At 50.8% G+C, this 15,226-nt stretch overlaps 1 protein-coding gene across 1 annotated transcript in view; it reads left to right on the top strand.

Moving 5' to 3' along the window:
* Positions 1-7,365: 7,365 nt before the first annotated feature.
* Bmal2 (basic helix-loop-helix ARNT like 2) overlaps positions 7,366-15,226 on the top strand; it is a 36,473-nt gene continuing 28,612 nt past the window's right edge. The window contains exon 1 of the mRNA XM_051173374.1: positions 7,366-7,565. Coding sequence (XP_051029331.1) covers positions 7,538-7,565 — 28 coding nt within the window. The 5' untranslated portion in view covers positions 7,366-7,537. The remainder of the gene's footprint in view (positions 7,566-15,226) is intronic.

A 15,226-nucleotide genomic window follows, 5' to 3' on the forward strand; every position in this document is an offset into this window, starting at 1 on the left:
CTTCTGATCATGGAGGACAGCGTGTGATTGATTCCCTCTGACTTTCTGCGAACTTGGTATGTGTCGCTGCTGGTAGGTAGCGTTGTGTTGTCGTCCGCTAAACCAAAGACCCAGAACATGGCAGGGAGTGGAATTCCGCTTTCCAGAGGGTGCTGCACCCCGCATGCACGACAGACCTCTGAAGAGGCCAGCCCTGTTCATGGTTGGCTCATCACTGTGTCAAAGCCCCCCTCCTGCCCCCCAGTGGAGTAAAAGGAAGCTGACGGCAGGAACCGGCAGGAACCGTCAGCATCTGATTCTGGGGCAGGAACCGTCAGCGTCTGATTCCCTGAGTGGTTCCCTGATGGTTACATCTTTTCTTGCTCAAAGTTTTAATTCTAAAACAACTTTCATCTCCTAAGTCGTAGTTGAGAAGTAACTTCTCAGAAAATGGTGAATATTTATCATCAGTGATGGAGGATGGAATGAGGATTTATTGGGGGGGGGGAATAAATGTCTCTCCTGAGGAGACTGCAGATTTCCTGAAGCTTTTTTGTTTTAACATTGCTGCTGGACAGCCCCTCTTTCATCGAGGCCTTGGGCTCTTGAAGTATGTTGGTGAATCGCTGGGTCTGGGGAATACCAACCACCTGTCAGCCTCCTGGCTCAACCGTAGCCTGTGACTGAGAGTTGGAGCAAGCATCTCACTGATGACTTTAATGAGCTGCCTTAATTTATACGGGGTGTGTGAGCTTCTCCAGCTCACCTGTTTCAATGCAGCAGGGCGCCCCCCCCACACACACCCCGCTGTGGAATGGGACTTTACTAGAGTGGGGTGACCAGGTTCAGGGTCAGTGTGGAGGTCTTGCTGCATTCTCTAGCTCGGGTACAGTGTCTACCTAACGGATGACCGCGTTGCCAAGCTCAGGTGAGCAGCGTAGATTGAGAGAAGTGTAAAGAAGCATTCCCCAGTTCATACCTCGCGGTGTAACCTCCCTGCTGTAATCGGGAGGAGGCGCTGAGGCGCAGGCTTCCTGGTAGTGGAGGGTGTTTGGGAAGTTTGCTTTGCTGGATTTAACACAAGATTCCGTAGTAACTAAAGACTGTGCCTTGCCTGCCCCTCGGAAGCTAAAAATATGAGTCGTGGTGCAAATTAAGCAAATAATTTGCAAAGATTCCACGAGACTCACTTTTTCCCATTATATATCCCCCGTATCTTGGGGGGGGATTGTGTAATTTAAGTGACAAAGGCCTGTCTAATCACTGGGCATAGCGACAGACATTTTCTCTGGTCTCTATTTTGAATCAAAGTTTTACCATAAGCTATGTGATTTGGGTTTTTCTAAGAGTATAGAAAGTGTGTATAATCCAAATGTATTTCCTGTTTTAATTTCAGTCTCTTTCATTAAAACCTTTGTGTTAAAGCAGTTTTTAACAGTTACGTCTGCAGATGTGTGAAACTCTAGGCTGTCCAGAAGCAGTGGCCACTTAGCCATAGATCAGCTGTTAGTTTAGTGGCAATGCCAGCTGTGGGATATTAAAAATATTCTTTGGTTCCTCAGGCTTAAGATAGGGATCATTTATTCCTGTAACAGCATAGCTTTTTAACACATGCATAACTTTGTACAAGCTGTACATTTTTAAGTATTTTGAAGCATATTTTGGTGTTTTGGTGTGGAAGACCTTAGGAAGTCTTTGCTGTCAGGAGTTACTTGAGGGTTAGAAAAGAGTCCCGGGCGGGCCACCTGATACATCCTCTCTTTGAATTGTTAAAACCTGGAAAATTCTAAAGCAAGTGTGCTGCTATGATGACAGTTATTTCTCATTTTATTTCAAATCCATTTTCTCTGTAGAAGTGCACTTATTTCTGAAAAATCTTATGGAGCCAGCACTTAATAAATATAAGACATTTGGCACTACTAGAAATATTTTAGGTTTTTATTACAAAATATGAGCAGACAATGCTGCTTTAAAAGGAAGAAATAAATAAAAGTGTATTGTAGTTATTTTTTTAAAGCAGTATCATTCAGCAGTTGTCCAGAACTGTCCAGCTTCAGAGTTTTGAAGGCTGTTGGGCAGCAAGAAATCATAGTGAGACTAAGAACCATGTTTCTGAGCGCTCTGCTGTGGGATTTCTGTCTGTCTTTCCTTTTTTCTGTTTTTGGTTTTTGTTTGGTTGGTTGGTTTTGGCTTTTTGGTGTTTTGTTTTGGTTTTGGTTTGGTTTCTTGTTCGCAGATTGGTGTTATCCAAAACTAAAATACTATTTTGTGAATGAAATTACCAAATAGCTCTTACACCCGAAGTTCACATCACGAGAAGGTTAAGTATTTGGAGTTTGAATTGTATTACATTTAAACAATCAAGACAGCTGAATAAGTCTGTTTTAAGTTGCTCAGGTCCGTGTCTGAAAACATGCACCTTTGTAAGTTGTCATTTGTAGGGACTTGCGGGGCGTGGATCTGATATGCAGCCCCTCCAGTGAGTCAGAACGTGAGTGTATCACCTGAAGATCCTCATGAGTTCAGAGTTAAAATGTGGAAGCCCACAAAGAGCCAGGCGGAATCCCCTGTGCCCCAGGCAGCCCCACTCCAGCCTGGCTGAGATCCACGGTCCCCAGCACACACCATTTCAGGGATGCTGTTGTGAGAACTTCCGGAACACAGGAGGTCGGGATTTGAGGAGAGCAAACGTGCAGACTCTCTCTGACAAGTGTCCAGTGAGACAGTGTTGCTTTGTCCTCGGTCAGAGAGAGCCTGATGGCTCAGACTTAACCAGTCCTCATACAACTTCAAGGCTCAAGTTTTTAAGAGAAGCTGGGGTTGCTGAAAGACACCTGAGCAGTCAAGAGCGGGCGTCGCTCTCACAGAGGACCCATGCCAGGTGGCTCACAGCTACCCGTAAACTCCAGGGGATCGGGTGACTGGCATCTGCAGGAACACACACACATAATTAAACATAATAAAATCTCTTTGCTGGAAGGTGCCGCCATGTGTTACTTACTGGCTGTGATCTGTTAATTAACTGGTACCTGGCCTGGCGGGTTGACTTAGGATTCATGTTCTAGTACCAGGGTGGACCTCATTACACATCCATGGGTACCCGAGACCAAATTGGTGTTCTTCTAAGGATCTAAAATGTGCTATAGACATCTGCAAGCCAGGTCTGGATCCACGGTGAGACTCCAAGGAGAGGAGTCTGTCAGGGCCAGTGAGCTGCAGGCCAGGCCTGGCCCACCTGCAAGGCTGGAGCCCTGACAACCGCTGTGCTGGGCTGCTCAGATCCCAGGGGAGTCCCCGAAGTGGATCATTTCCTCTTGTGCATGTGCGTTCCCAGCCGCTGTCCTCAGAGATGCATTCCCTCTAAAATGTTTATGAAGAAATACAGAGTTCCACGCTTAATTCCTAACCCAGCCAGGGTGGGTGTTCCAACTACTCTTGACTCAGGTACTGTGTCTACATTAGGAAGGAGGGTATTCACTAACCTTTTCACTGAAACATCTGTGGTCCCTTCCCTAGGGTGAAACTTAACAGGAGACGCCGACTGCTTGGGGCCTAGCTTTGACTGTAGGTGGTCTTGCTGGTAGAGTATCGTCTTGAGCAAAACTGGAAGTTTCCACTTTAGGAGGGACCAGAACACCGTGGCTGATTTCAGAGTGTCCAAACCCTGGAAAAGTATTAATTATTTGGAATTTGGATGCACACATCTCTCTCTCTGTCTCTGTCCCTCCCTCTCTCTATCTCCCTCTCACACACATAGCCCTTTATGACGACTCCCTCATTCTTTCAAAAGAAAAACTTTACATTTGTATGTGTGGGTTTGTATGTCCCCAGAGAGCAGAAGAGGTCTTCAGGAGTTCACAGGTAGTTGTGAACCTGCCCAGAGTGAGTGCCGGGCCCTAACTCTGTCCTCAGGAAGAGCAGGGTTTGCTCTTAACCACTGAGCCCTATCACAAGCCACATTGCCTTGCTCTTGCCGACCATGGCTTTCTCCGGACTTTAATGTTCTTTTGCTTAGAGAAATCATCTCCCCTTCCCCTACCCACCACCTAGACGTAGTAAATTTACGTTTTCAACGAAGCACTGCATCCTGGTGTAGGGTGTTCGGCAGCCAGGGCTTACTTGAAAGAACTCGGTAGTGTTAGTGTGTCTCCCTAAGAACAGAACCAGACTCTTCTGACTGGGTTTGGGGCTACTCTCCAGAGTGTGTGATTTGTCGCTTGTTGGTTATCGTGAGAACACTATAGAATGTAAGAGGGTGTGTGCAGATGGTCGGAAGCACAGGGAGCCCCGCACAGGATAAGCGCTGGGCTGCTCGACTTTGTACCCACCACCACCAGTTTCAAGGTGTTTTGGCTTTTAATAAAAACAACTCCAAAACATTGAAAGACAGAATGAAGCTTTGCCGAAGTTGCTTAGGTTAGCAAGCAATTCAGGGTGTGCACTACCCAACAGGACTCCCTAAACATACCCTTTAAAGGGGTCTTCCTCCAATCCCTCTGTACCCTCCAGTTCTCTCCTCTGCCTTGAGCGATCGGACCACTCTTCACTCCCAATGTCTTCTCTGCCACAACCTCTGCCTTTGGTCAAACCCAAGCCCATGGTTTTATCCCAGAAGCCCACAGTGGGTCTGTGTCTGTCGGTCTAGACGCGCAGAGGAATTGTGCCCCCATTCCCCATACTGTCCTCTGGACCCACTGCACAAGCCCAGGAGTCCCCAGGGTTCCTTCCAGGACTGCCGCTGGAGGCAGAAGGGAAAGGTCGTTTTAGGTGTTATCAACCTCTTCAACCTCTTTTAAGAGCTCAAAATCGGGTATTTGTTATTTTTACGAACCTTGGGAAGTATCTTAGGCAAAATTAACCATGCTGTTGCTTGAAGGCAGTTGTTGGGAAAGGTCCCAAACATGGTTGTAGAGTGGACTCCTCCTTCCCAGGTGGGCAAATAAATACTGGCTCTGCCTTGGAAGCTGCTCTTAACGGGATTTTTAGCAAGGAGGCGAAATTACTGCCCCCTAGAGGTGAACAAGGGTTCCTGCCACACAAGGCCGTTCTTGGGCTCTGAGCTGGGAACCAACAAGTGTTGACCAGAAAGTCAACCAGAAAGAACGAGCCGGGATTCTGTGTATTTGGGTTTCAAGTCTATTTTCTCAAACATTTTCTAAGGAGAGAGTTAAGGGATTCTCTTGGCTAGAAATGAGAAATCACGTTTCTGTCTTTAAGACAGGATCTCACGCAGCCCTGGCTCGCCCTGAACTCACTCTACAGCTGAGCAAGGGAGACCTTGAGCTGCTGATCACCCAGCTTTCAACTCTCCAGCACCGGGACTGTGTATATGCACCGTCACTATGGCTCTATGGGGTTCTGAAGATCAAACCGCATCCCCAGCTCTCCCTACACCCCTCAGCTTCTGTGGATTGAAGTGAGACAGCCTCAGCCCAGGCTGACCTCCAGAAGGACTTGCAGCCTAGGTAGCATAGACCACCACCACATAATCCTCCTACCCCTACCTCCCAAGTGCCAGGATTACAGGTGTGAACCCCAGCGAGGCTTTTACAGAATGAACCCCGTCTAGAAAGAAAGTAAAGCTTGCAGGCAACCCCAATTGGTGGGGGTGGGGCACTAGGCAGAGAGCGGCCACCCCAAGGAACCCCGCCTTGCCTAGGCCCTCAGCTGCCTGCTTCCTGGGGGAGAGGGGGATGGCTGCATTCTTTGTTTTCAGGCGCCAGGTGAAACGAACCTTCATTTGAAGGAAGTGAGGCCTGTGCTCACTCACAGGCAAGCCCCTTGGGCGCCATGCAGGGTACGAACTCTTGAGGAGACCTGACCTGCGACCTCCTTCCTGTTGTCTATGAAGGACCTTGCCAAAATACTCATTTAAAAAAGAAGAAGAAGGAAACTTGGAGTATACTCACTGCACATGGTTTCCTAAGGACATTGTCATCCAAGTATGTAAATTACTTGGATCACACTCTGTCATCCCTCTGCTATCAGTTCCCTTTGACCCTGTAGGCCGTTTGCTGTCTCTACACACATGCCGAGAAATGTAGGGTCCACGATATTTTTCTCAGTTAACCCAGACTTGATTTGCTCAATACGATTAGGGTCCAGTGGGGTCGTACTGTGCATAGAAACCACATTTCCCCTTTCATCTGCTGACAGTCACAGGTTGGTGGCAAAGCTCGTCTATATGAGGGTTACAGTACACGCGTGTCTCTGTGCTGTGTTCACTCGGCGGTAGCTGGGTCATCTAGATGCTTCTCTATGCTGAGGTCCACAGTGGCTGGGCTGGTTAGCTTCCCACCAGAAGTGCATTGTCCACATCCTCAATGTTTTCTGCTCTAACCCAGCTGGAATGTCTAAATTTGCATTTGTGAACACTTTTTCATGTTTTATGGCCATTTGTACCTCGTCTTTTGAAAGCTGACTATTCATTTCTTTAGTCAACTTATTGGCTTGACTTTAAAATCATGTGTTTGTGTGCTTTGCCTGCATGTAGTTATGTGTACATCTGGAACCTGTGGAGGTCATGGATCTCCCTGACCCTGGAGTTCTGGTTGTAAACCTCCCTGTGGGTGCTGGGAACCGAACCTGAGTCCATGGCAAGAGTCTCGGGTGCTCTTAACCACTGAGCCACCCCTCTAGCCCCTTGATGAGGTATTTTTTGTTTGTTTGTGTTTGCTTTTCATTTCTTGGCGTTTGGTCTTCAGGATTCTTTATGTGTGTAAATATGAAACCTGTCAGATGTTTAGTTAGTAAAGATTTCCTCCCATTCTTCAGTGTTCATGTTGATTGAGCCTCTCCCCCACTGAGCAAACAGGAATGAACAGGAAGTTCTTTCAGCTACTGCGGTGGCTGAGGGAGTGGCTGGATGACAGGGGTTAAAAACGGCCATTGGGGCTCTGAGAGAGGTTTTGATGGGTGGGTGTCTTTGTGTGTGACAGGCGCTGAAGCTCGGGAACCAGCTCGCACAGCGTGGTAACTAACAAGGGCCGCACCTTCTGCCCTCTGGACCCAACTGTAAGAGTCTGGGACTGCGACCTTGGAGATCCAGGTGGCTCGAGCCAAACCTTGGCGTTGTCACTATTGCGGCTTTACCTGGGCAAACTACCCAAGGAACCCACCTGGCGCCCAGTGGGCTGGAGCCAGTCCGTGCGTTCTGAGGGTACTGCCGTAGGATGGAGGGAGGTCTAGAGCTCCACGGAGCCTTGATGGCATGCGTCCCTAACTGTTGCAGGAGTCCCCGAGACAGCTGTCGACACCCACACCCGAACGCCCACAGCTAGGCGCTTGCCTAGAGCCAGAAAAGGGCCGGGCCCATGGGCGTGTCTTCCATGCACCACGCCGGGGTCTCCCCTGCCCACCTCTTGCAAGCCTTTCCGCGGCCTCCCGGGGCGTGCCGGCTGCAGCCTGTGGGCTCGGGCTGTCGGCTGAGGCTCCGCCTGTGCGGGTGCCTGGTCCCGCCCCGGGCGGCGAGGGCTGCCAGGGCTGCGGTGGCCGAGTCCGCGCCCCGCTCCGGGTGCGCCCGGATCGCACGGGGAGTCGCGCGGCTGCGGGGCGCGCGATGACGGCAGCCAGGGCCGAGGCGCCAGGTGAGTGAGTGGCTTGCGGGGACCGCGACGCCGCCGGGGGTCCCCGATGGCGAGCCAGGACCCCACCCATTGCGGGAGGACCCTGATGGCGAAGCCAGGACCCCACCCCAGGCTGGGGGCTCCCGCACGTCTCCGCCGGGCTCTCATCTGAACGCAGCGCAGGTGCAGCGCTTCGGGGGCTGAGTCCCGCCCGGGTGTGGGGTCGGGTCCCGGCCGCGCCCTGAAGAGGGTGAGCGCGGAGCCCGGCGTCTGCGTGTTCTGCAGCCCGCGGCTCGGGTTTGCTCCTCCCTGGAGGGAGCGGTAATCTCGTCACAGCCTCGGTAGTGAGGCGAGCAGTGGACTTGCAGGGGTGGTGGTGGTGGGGGAACAGCTCCTTATCTTCCGGGGCCAGGGGTCGAACCCAGGACTCCAGGCCGGCGCCGGCGCCTGCTCCTTTTCGTTCTGAGTCTTGCTGGGAAGTTTTGCCTAGTTTGTCCTCAATTGCTCTCAGCGGTAAAACTTGGAGGTGTCTTCTCTGGAACACTGCGGACAATACTTCACAGAGGATAATCGTAAAAAGCTGTTCTTTAAGGAAGGTGGGAGGTAGAGGGGGAAAATAAGTAAAAAACAGGCACAGAAGTCAGGACGGAGTTATTTTGATCGCCTGGCTGACTGATTTCTTGCTGTGTAGTCCTCGGCTGGCCTGGAGCTTGCTGGAAGACCATCTTAACCTGGACTTGCATCCCAAGTGCTGGCTGCAGGCTTGTCTCAACACGACCGGTGTAAATTTAATAAACCGTGGGGATGTCTGTGTGTGGCTTTTCAGAGGCTTTGTGTGATCCCTCCCACTCCGAGCTCTGCCTCACTCTCCTCTGGGAGCCTTGGTTTCCTCTCTGTAAAATGGGGCTAATACAGCCTCGATGGTCGATGGTGGCAGCTGTCAGGATTAACAAGCCCAAGTCCCGGGGTGGGGGGCCGGGGAGTGGGGGTGGTGTCTCCGAGAGCATTAAGTAACCACACCTTTTAGTTTAAGGACATTTGTGCATTCATTCCACTACGCAAGAGTCATCTAAGTGTGTCGACAGATGGGCTAACACTACGCAAATCTGGGCTTGTTTGGTTACAAGAAAGTGAAAATTGGTAACTAAAACCCCAAACGAAACGTATCAGACACCAGGGCCCATGCTATTTTTACCTGCATTAGGAACTGGGTGTTCACTGGGAAACAAAAAGTCTAAAATATACTGCTGCTGGGACAGTAGGACAATCCAAGTTTGGCTTACGTTGTATGAAAGAATAAAACAAACCTTACAACCACAGGGCTGTTTTGAAGGTGTCCACAAAAAGTGAGGTAGCACAAACACAATTGCTTGCTGACTTGTCATGAGCCCAGATTAAGCCTGATTGCCCAGCAGCTGTGCGTCTTCCCGGAATGGTTCCCGAACCCTTGGAGCTAGGGAGAGGGCCCACAACTGTAGTGGCTTAAATTTGTGCTTGTGACTCACAAACCCAAACTGGTGTCCCATTCTGCTTTGCATAAGCAGCTCTTCCTGGCCCCGTGGCCTAGGCAGTTTCTTCCAGGAATGCCTGACATGAGCTAATCCAGGATGGGCTTGGGAAAGCTGCAGTTTCTTTTATGCATGGGATCTAGGTCATTAGTCAGCGCCAGAACCCACGCAGCAATATCCAGGACTCGGTGTTAGCCTGCATGGCCCAAGGGAAGATGGGCATCTGCCTGCCTGCCCTGCAAGGTTCCACTCTGCTTCCAGCTTCTAGCGTCCCCTGTGGAGGATGGGGCAATGGGAGCCTGCATCATGGGACCTCTGGGGTTGGGTGAGATGCAGGTGCTTGGTAAGGGCTGGAGAGAAGGCCCACATGTGAAGAGTGCCTGAGTTCAGTTCCCAGAACTCACGCAGTGGCTCACAGCCACCCTTAACCCCAGATCCAGGCGGTTTGACGCTCTCTTCTGGCTTCTGTGTCTCGGAGGGCGCACATGTGGTGCAGACACCTCCGTACAGGCAAAACACTCGGACACAAAACTCACACACAGTCTTGCAGAATATGTCGGGGTATTTTTTTCAGGGTTTGTATGTGTGTGTGTGTGTGTGTCTGTGTTTGTCTGTGTGTTTGTCTGTCTGTCTGTCTGTCTGTCTGTCTGTCTGTCTGCCTGCCTGCCTGTGTGTTTGGTGCTGTGGATCAAACCCCGGACCTTGTGGCTGCCAAGCTCATGTCTTACCACCCCTCCACTCCCAAGGCCTGGGGGATCTCACCAGACTCTGGAATCCTGGGCCACAAACTTCTTTTTTTTTTTTTCCCCGTGTATGTTTGCGGTAGAGATCTGTTTATGGAAAACCTTTGTTTACCAGCTGTGTGATTTTGGCTAAATTATTTGTTTCTCCGAGCTCCAGTCTCCTTATTTATAAAGCTGGGCTACAGATCCCTGACTCTGCAGGTGGTGGCGGTTGCGGAGTAATTGACTACAAACTCGCGGAGGATTCCAGCTTCCACACGTGCTTATTTTCCTTTTTCCTCATGGCCTTTTCCCAGGAAGTGGTCCCTACCACAGACGCCCTTCCTCATTCCTGTCTTCACATTGCAGCCTCCCCCGCCCCGCCCCCTCTGGGGGCAGCCTTTCTGCCGGCCACAAGTGTGTTGGTCTCATGCTGGTCCAAGGAGGGCAGTGGTCGCCTGTTCCACTGTAGCTCTTAAATGAATGAGACTTAAGATGTCCACAGGGCTGGTTCCCTCTCAACCGACCCATCAAGTGTGCACAAACGGTGAAAGCCAGAGTTCTGCCTAGAGAGCGCAGTTTTGGCCTCCGTCTGGCTGGACGTTTACATTCCTGACTCTTCTCCTTCCAAAAGTGTCGTGGTACAGAAGTGACTCAGAAGCAGGCTTAATCTGGCTCTCAGTCTGAGGGGACACAGCCCACCCCAGTGGAGAAGGCAGACAGGAAGTGTGACCTGGCAAGGCCCCACCTCCAAGGGGAACAGTGCCACCACCTGGGGATCAAGTGCTCAAACACGTGAACCTGTGGGGACATTTCACGTCCCAACCCCAGCAGAAACGGGCTGTGTGAGACCTGACAGTGTGTTAACAAGCAAAATCAACAGGGCTGACCACCGAGAAAGAGCCCCCCTGTCAAACGGGGGCGGCACTGTCTAATTTATGAAGAGGGGACACTCTAATACCCGTGGGTGGGTCTCGCAGAGGGGACAGACAGAACAGGAACAAAAACGGAAAATGGCGGGCAGGCTGGCGGGGGGCTGGAGGACGGGGCGGTCTATTCTTTGCTTTGAGTAGAATGTGGAGAAGGAAGGCCAGCTTTGCTGAGGTCGCCTTGCTGTGAGCAGTTAAGACTTCCCCTGCCAGGAGGAAGTTAACCCAGAAAGCCCTCTGGAGGGGCAGAGATTTCCAGCATTAAAGGCACAGGCATCTTTTATTTTGTGGTTCCTGGTTGGCAACAGCTTTCTCATCACTGTGGAATGGGGTGAGCTGGACCTGATGCCGAGGGAGAGGGCCGGAAAACAGAGGAAAGCCCTTGCACACACACAGGACGGGCTGGCCTCCCTCGCACACACACAGGGCGGGCTGGCCTCCCTCGCACACACACAGGGTGGGCGGGCCTCCCTCGCACACACACAGGGCGGGCTGGCCTCGCCTCCCTTGCACAGGCATCTTCCTCTCGTTTTCTTTTTTTCTGAAAAAGCAGCTACATACGTCTTTCAAGCTACTTCACACTCGGTCTTTCCGAAAGCATTCTCGGAACTATTAGTTTGTCCCCGTGACAGGCTTTTGGGAAGCAGGTGCCTGCCCCTCCCTGTCTGTCCACGTCGGGGGTCACACTGGCTCACTGCTGTCACCATGCCTGCCTTTCTTGTGTGGTTCTGGGGCCTGGGCACATGCTGGGAAAAGCAGAAAAACAAAAACACACATGGCACTCAAAGACCCTTCCCATGGCGCTCTGTGCGGCAGAGCTGGGACCCTCAGCCTTGACTTCTATAAACCAGGCGCCCGGGCCTTCAGGGTATGCTCCTGTGTGGGAACCCCCATCTGTGGTCAGGCCAGAGGCTCTGGGCTCACCGGTTACTTCAGAGCTGTGGCTGTGGTGCTACAATTGCATCTGTACTCTTAGCGTTCAAGAGGCAGGGGAATTACTACAAGTTTGAGTCTAAGCTAGGTGAGTTCAGAGGCTACTCTGGGCTACACAGAGATACCCTTTCTCAAACAGGAAACAACCCCAAATTCCCCTAGTATTTATGAACAAAATCACCATAGGCATCCCAACTCATCTTCATTTCGTAGATTTCGTAGTAGAAGGCTGTTCAGGACCCTGCATTACTATGCTCGGAGAAATGTCCAAGCCATGTGTGTCTTTCATAGGAATACAGATCTGGGAGCTGGAGATGACTCAGTCAATAACATGCTTGTAAGCGTGAGCACCTGAGTTTGATCCCAGAACTCACGGGGAGAAAGCCAGGTCTGACGGAGGATGCTGAGGATGTAGAAACAGAATTCCCAGGGCTTAGTCAACCAGCCTAGCAAACTCAGCAAGTTCCAGGACAGGGCCACTGTCTCAAGAAGAGGCGTTGTCACTCGAGGACACCTGAGGTTGTCCTCCGGCCTCCGCACACAGAAGAATCTGAGCACATATTATAAGATAGACATGGATTCCCACCCCATTTCTTCTTATTCAAAACCATATCACTACATTTCTCAGGCTGTCCTGGAACTCAGGATGTAGCCCGGCTCGGCTTTGAACTCCAGATCCTCCTGACGCAACCTCCCGGATACTATGACTACAGGCGTCCACATCTGGCGGTTCAGGTGTTTGAAGCTAGTATTCGATAGATGCAGTTGACGTTGACTGAACACTTGGGACAGAAGATGGTTGGGGCTGGAGGGATGCTCTGATGAAGTATTAGGCATGGCAACTCTGCCCTGGGTCAGCCCTCACTCTATACCAGCTCCTTGTTTGGAGATTTAAACTTCCTGTCTGAGTTTACATGGCAGCCAAAGGCCAGTTACACTTGTGTTACCATGGAGACAAATGGGGCCCACGCTCTAGCAGGCTCCCACGGCTTTAACTGGTCTCCCAGGCAACCACACTGACTTAGAGAGAAGAGGGACCAGACCCAGATTTTGCCTTGTGCCATGGCACTTCAGGGTTCCTTGGACATTAGCACTTAACGCTTCTTCAAAGGGTTTGCACTTTTCTTCTTTAAAATTTAAACTCGCTTATTTATTTTGTTGCTACGGACCGAAGAATCGTGCAGTGAGAGCTCAGCTGACAAAGCATTCGCTTTATGAACAGTCTCTGTCCTTACCGTAAATTCCCTGTGAAGCCATGGCGCTCCCTTCCTATGGTGGGATTCATCCCCAAAACTCCAGCAGTGCATCGATCATTTACCGGGCGCATTTCCCACTATGCATTGGTGTATTGGATGACTCCCCTTAGCAATGTGTGATCTTGGCAAGAAAGAAATCACAGTCAATACCCTTAACTCTCTCAACCAGGTCTTTGCATAAACTTAGAAGCCTGCCCCCTGCAGTTATCTTCCTCGGCAGACAGTTGGTCAGTGTGAGTGTCCAGGCAAAGAGACCTCTGTTGAGACATTCACAGACGCCCAAGGACAAGGATTACGGCATGTCTAAGTTGTCTAGCCATAGCTGTCAGAGAGACAGAGAACAAGAGTGTCCTGGATTCTCCCTGTCAGCAGATAGGGATGCGCTGTCCCAAGCCGACCTCGCATTGACCTTCAAGCATAGCTGTTCTTCACTTGCCAGTCTGCTAACATAGATCTGTGTCTTCAGGTTGTCACTGGGCACTGTGCCCTCCCTGTCTGCTAACATAGATCTGTGTCTTCAGGTTGTCACTGGGCACTGTGCCCTCCCTGTCTGCCAACATAGATCTGTGTCTTCAGGTTGTCATTGGGCACTGTGCCCTCCCTGTCTGATCTTGGTTTTGCTCCTATGGCCTTGGATCCTTGTGTTGCCATGGCAAAATGGCTCAGCTCCTTATTGCTTGCTCTAGGAATGCACTTTTGGCCAATGAGAGAAATTTCTTGATCACCTCAAGGCTCCTGAAGGTGAAGAGTTTTTAGAATAAGAAGCACGGAGAGGTTGGAAGCAGGACAGGATTATTAAAGTAGAAACGGAAAAATAAAGAACACAGGAAACAAAGAGCTCGCCCCTCAGACCGTGTGTGAGGTTACTGCAGACATCTTTCACCTCCTCCTTCCCTTCTGAGAAGCCTTTCACCTCTGGAACCCGGGGTAGGGGCCGGGGCGGGCCTCATGGCCCTCGCATTTTGTGTGTGCACACTTGTGTGCGTGCACACGTGCCATGGCACACTTGCGGAGGTCAGAGGATGACTTCCAAGAGTAGAGTTTCTCCCTCCACCGATGACCCCAGGGATCAAACTCAGATCTCAGGCTGCTGCTGCTGCTGATTTTACCCGCTGGGCCATCTGTGTGGTCCTTATCACTTCCTTCACAGTCACCACAGTTACCTCTGGGGCACGTGACAGGAAACGAGGGGGCGTCAAATGCTGTGGGGCCAAGCTATTTAGGGAAAGATTAGGAAATGATTTGTTATTGATTTCTCTAGGAGCTGACAGTAATTTTAGATTCTGGGCATCACTGTTACCGTAGTAACGGTGGTATTAAGGATGTAAATGATAGGGTTGTTTTATTGCTTTTAAAATATTTATCAGGCTGGGTTTGGAATTGAGCAGGCTGAGGCCGGATGATTTCACGTTCATGGTCAAGGTCAAGTTTTGCTATACATAAGATCCCATCTGCAAACAAAACAAAACCACAGAACATTCCCACTGTTTCGAGGTGGTGTAGGTTTCGTCTTCATCTTTTTTTCAGGGTCCTTCGTATTTTCATAATGGTTGACCATTTTGAAAAGGCATGCAAACGTTTTTATGAGCACTGATGAGTCCCGCTCCTGCCTGTGAAGTTTAACTAGAGTAGTCCTTCATGGGTTCTGTTCTGAACTCGGCGTGGCTCTGGGGCCTGTTTCGCTGTAACTATCCCAATGCCCGCAATGGCCTTCTGTCTACTCAGAGCCCGAGGGCGCTGTATTTGTGGGGTTGGGTTTCTCATGTCAAGTAGTGGCTCTCATCTAACTCTGAGAGCGGTCCTAGGCCTTTAAAACAAACCCCGCTGAAGCTGACCTGCAAGCCAGGGTCTCACCAGGTCTGGGTCAGGCTGGAGGACTTCTCTGACCTTCTGAGGAATGCTTTGTCCTGGGGTTAGGTGGGATGCTTTTTCTAAAAGTCATCATCAGAGAGATGTCCTCTGGGCTTGCGTCACTCTGACTAGATTCTGAATCACAGCTCAGCGGTTTCTCGTGGCTCAGTCCCGCAGTCGTCAGTTTGCCCCTGCGTCTCCCCTTTGGGAACACTGAGTGCATCAGTCTCGGGTTCTCATGGGGAGCTCTGAACACCTTCCGCGCTGTAGCTCACCGACTCCACAGTAGCTGCTTAAGGACAGCGCTGTTTTATTCTGCATTCCAGATGCTGAGAACTCAGGCTCCTTGCCTACGGGGAGGCTGCCAGGTCGAGGCTTGAACCCAGGCCAACTGGCCTCCAGAACTTGTGACCTTTTAGCCTGGCCTTCGATTACATTCCTTCAACACCCACACTGCTTCCAACGGCACCATTTCTGTGACAC

The sequence above is a fragment of the Phodopus roborovskii genome, unplaced genomic scaffold (assembly GCF_943737965.1).
Source record: "Phodopus roborovskii unplaced genomic scaffold, PHOROB, whole genome shotgun sequence".
NCBI classification, from domain to species: domain Eukaryota; kingdom Metazoa; phylum Chordata; class Mammalia; order Rodentia; family Cricetidae; genus Phodopus; species Phodopus roborovskii.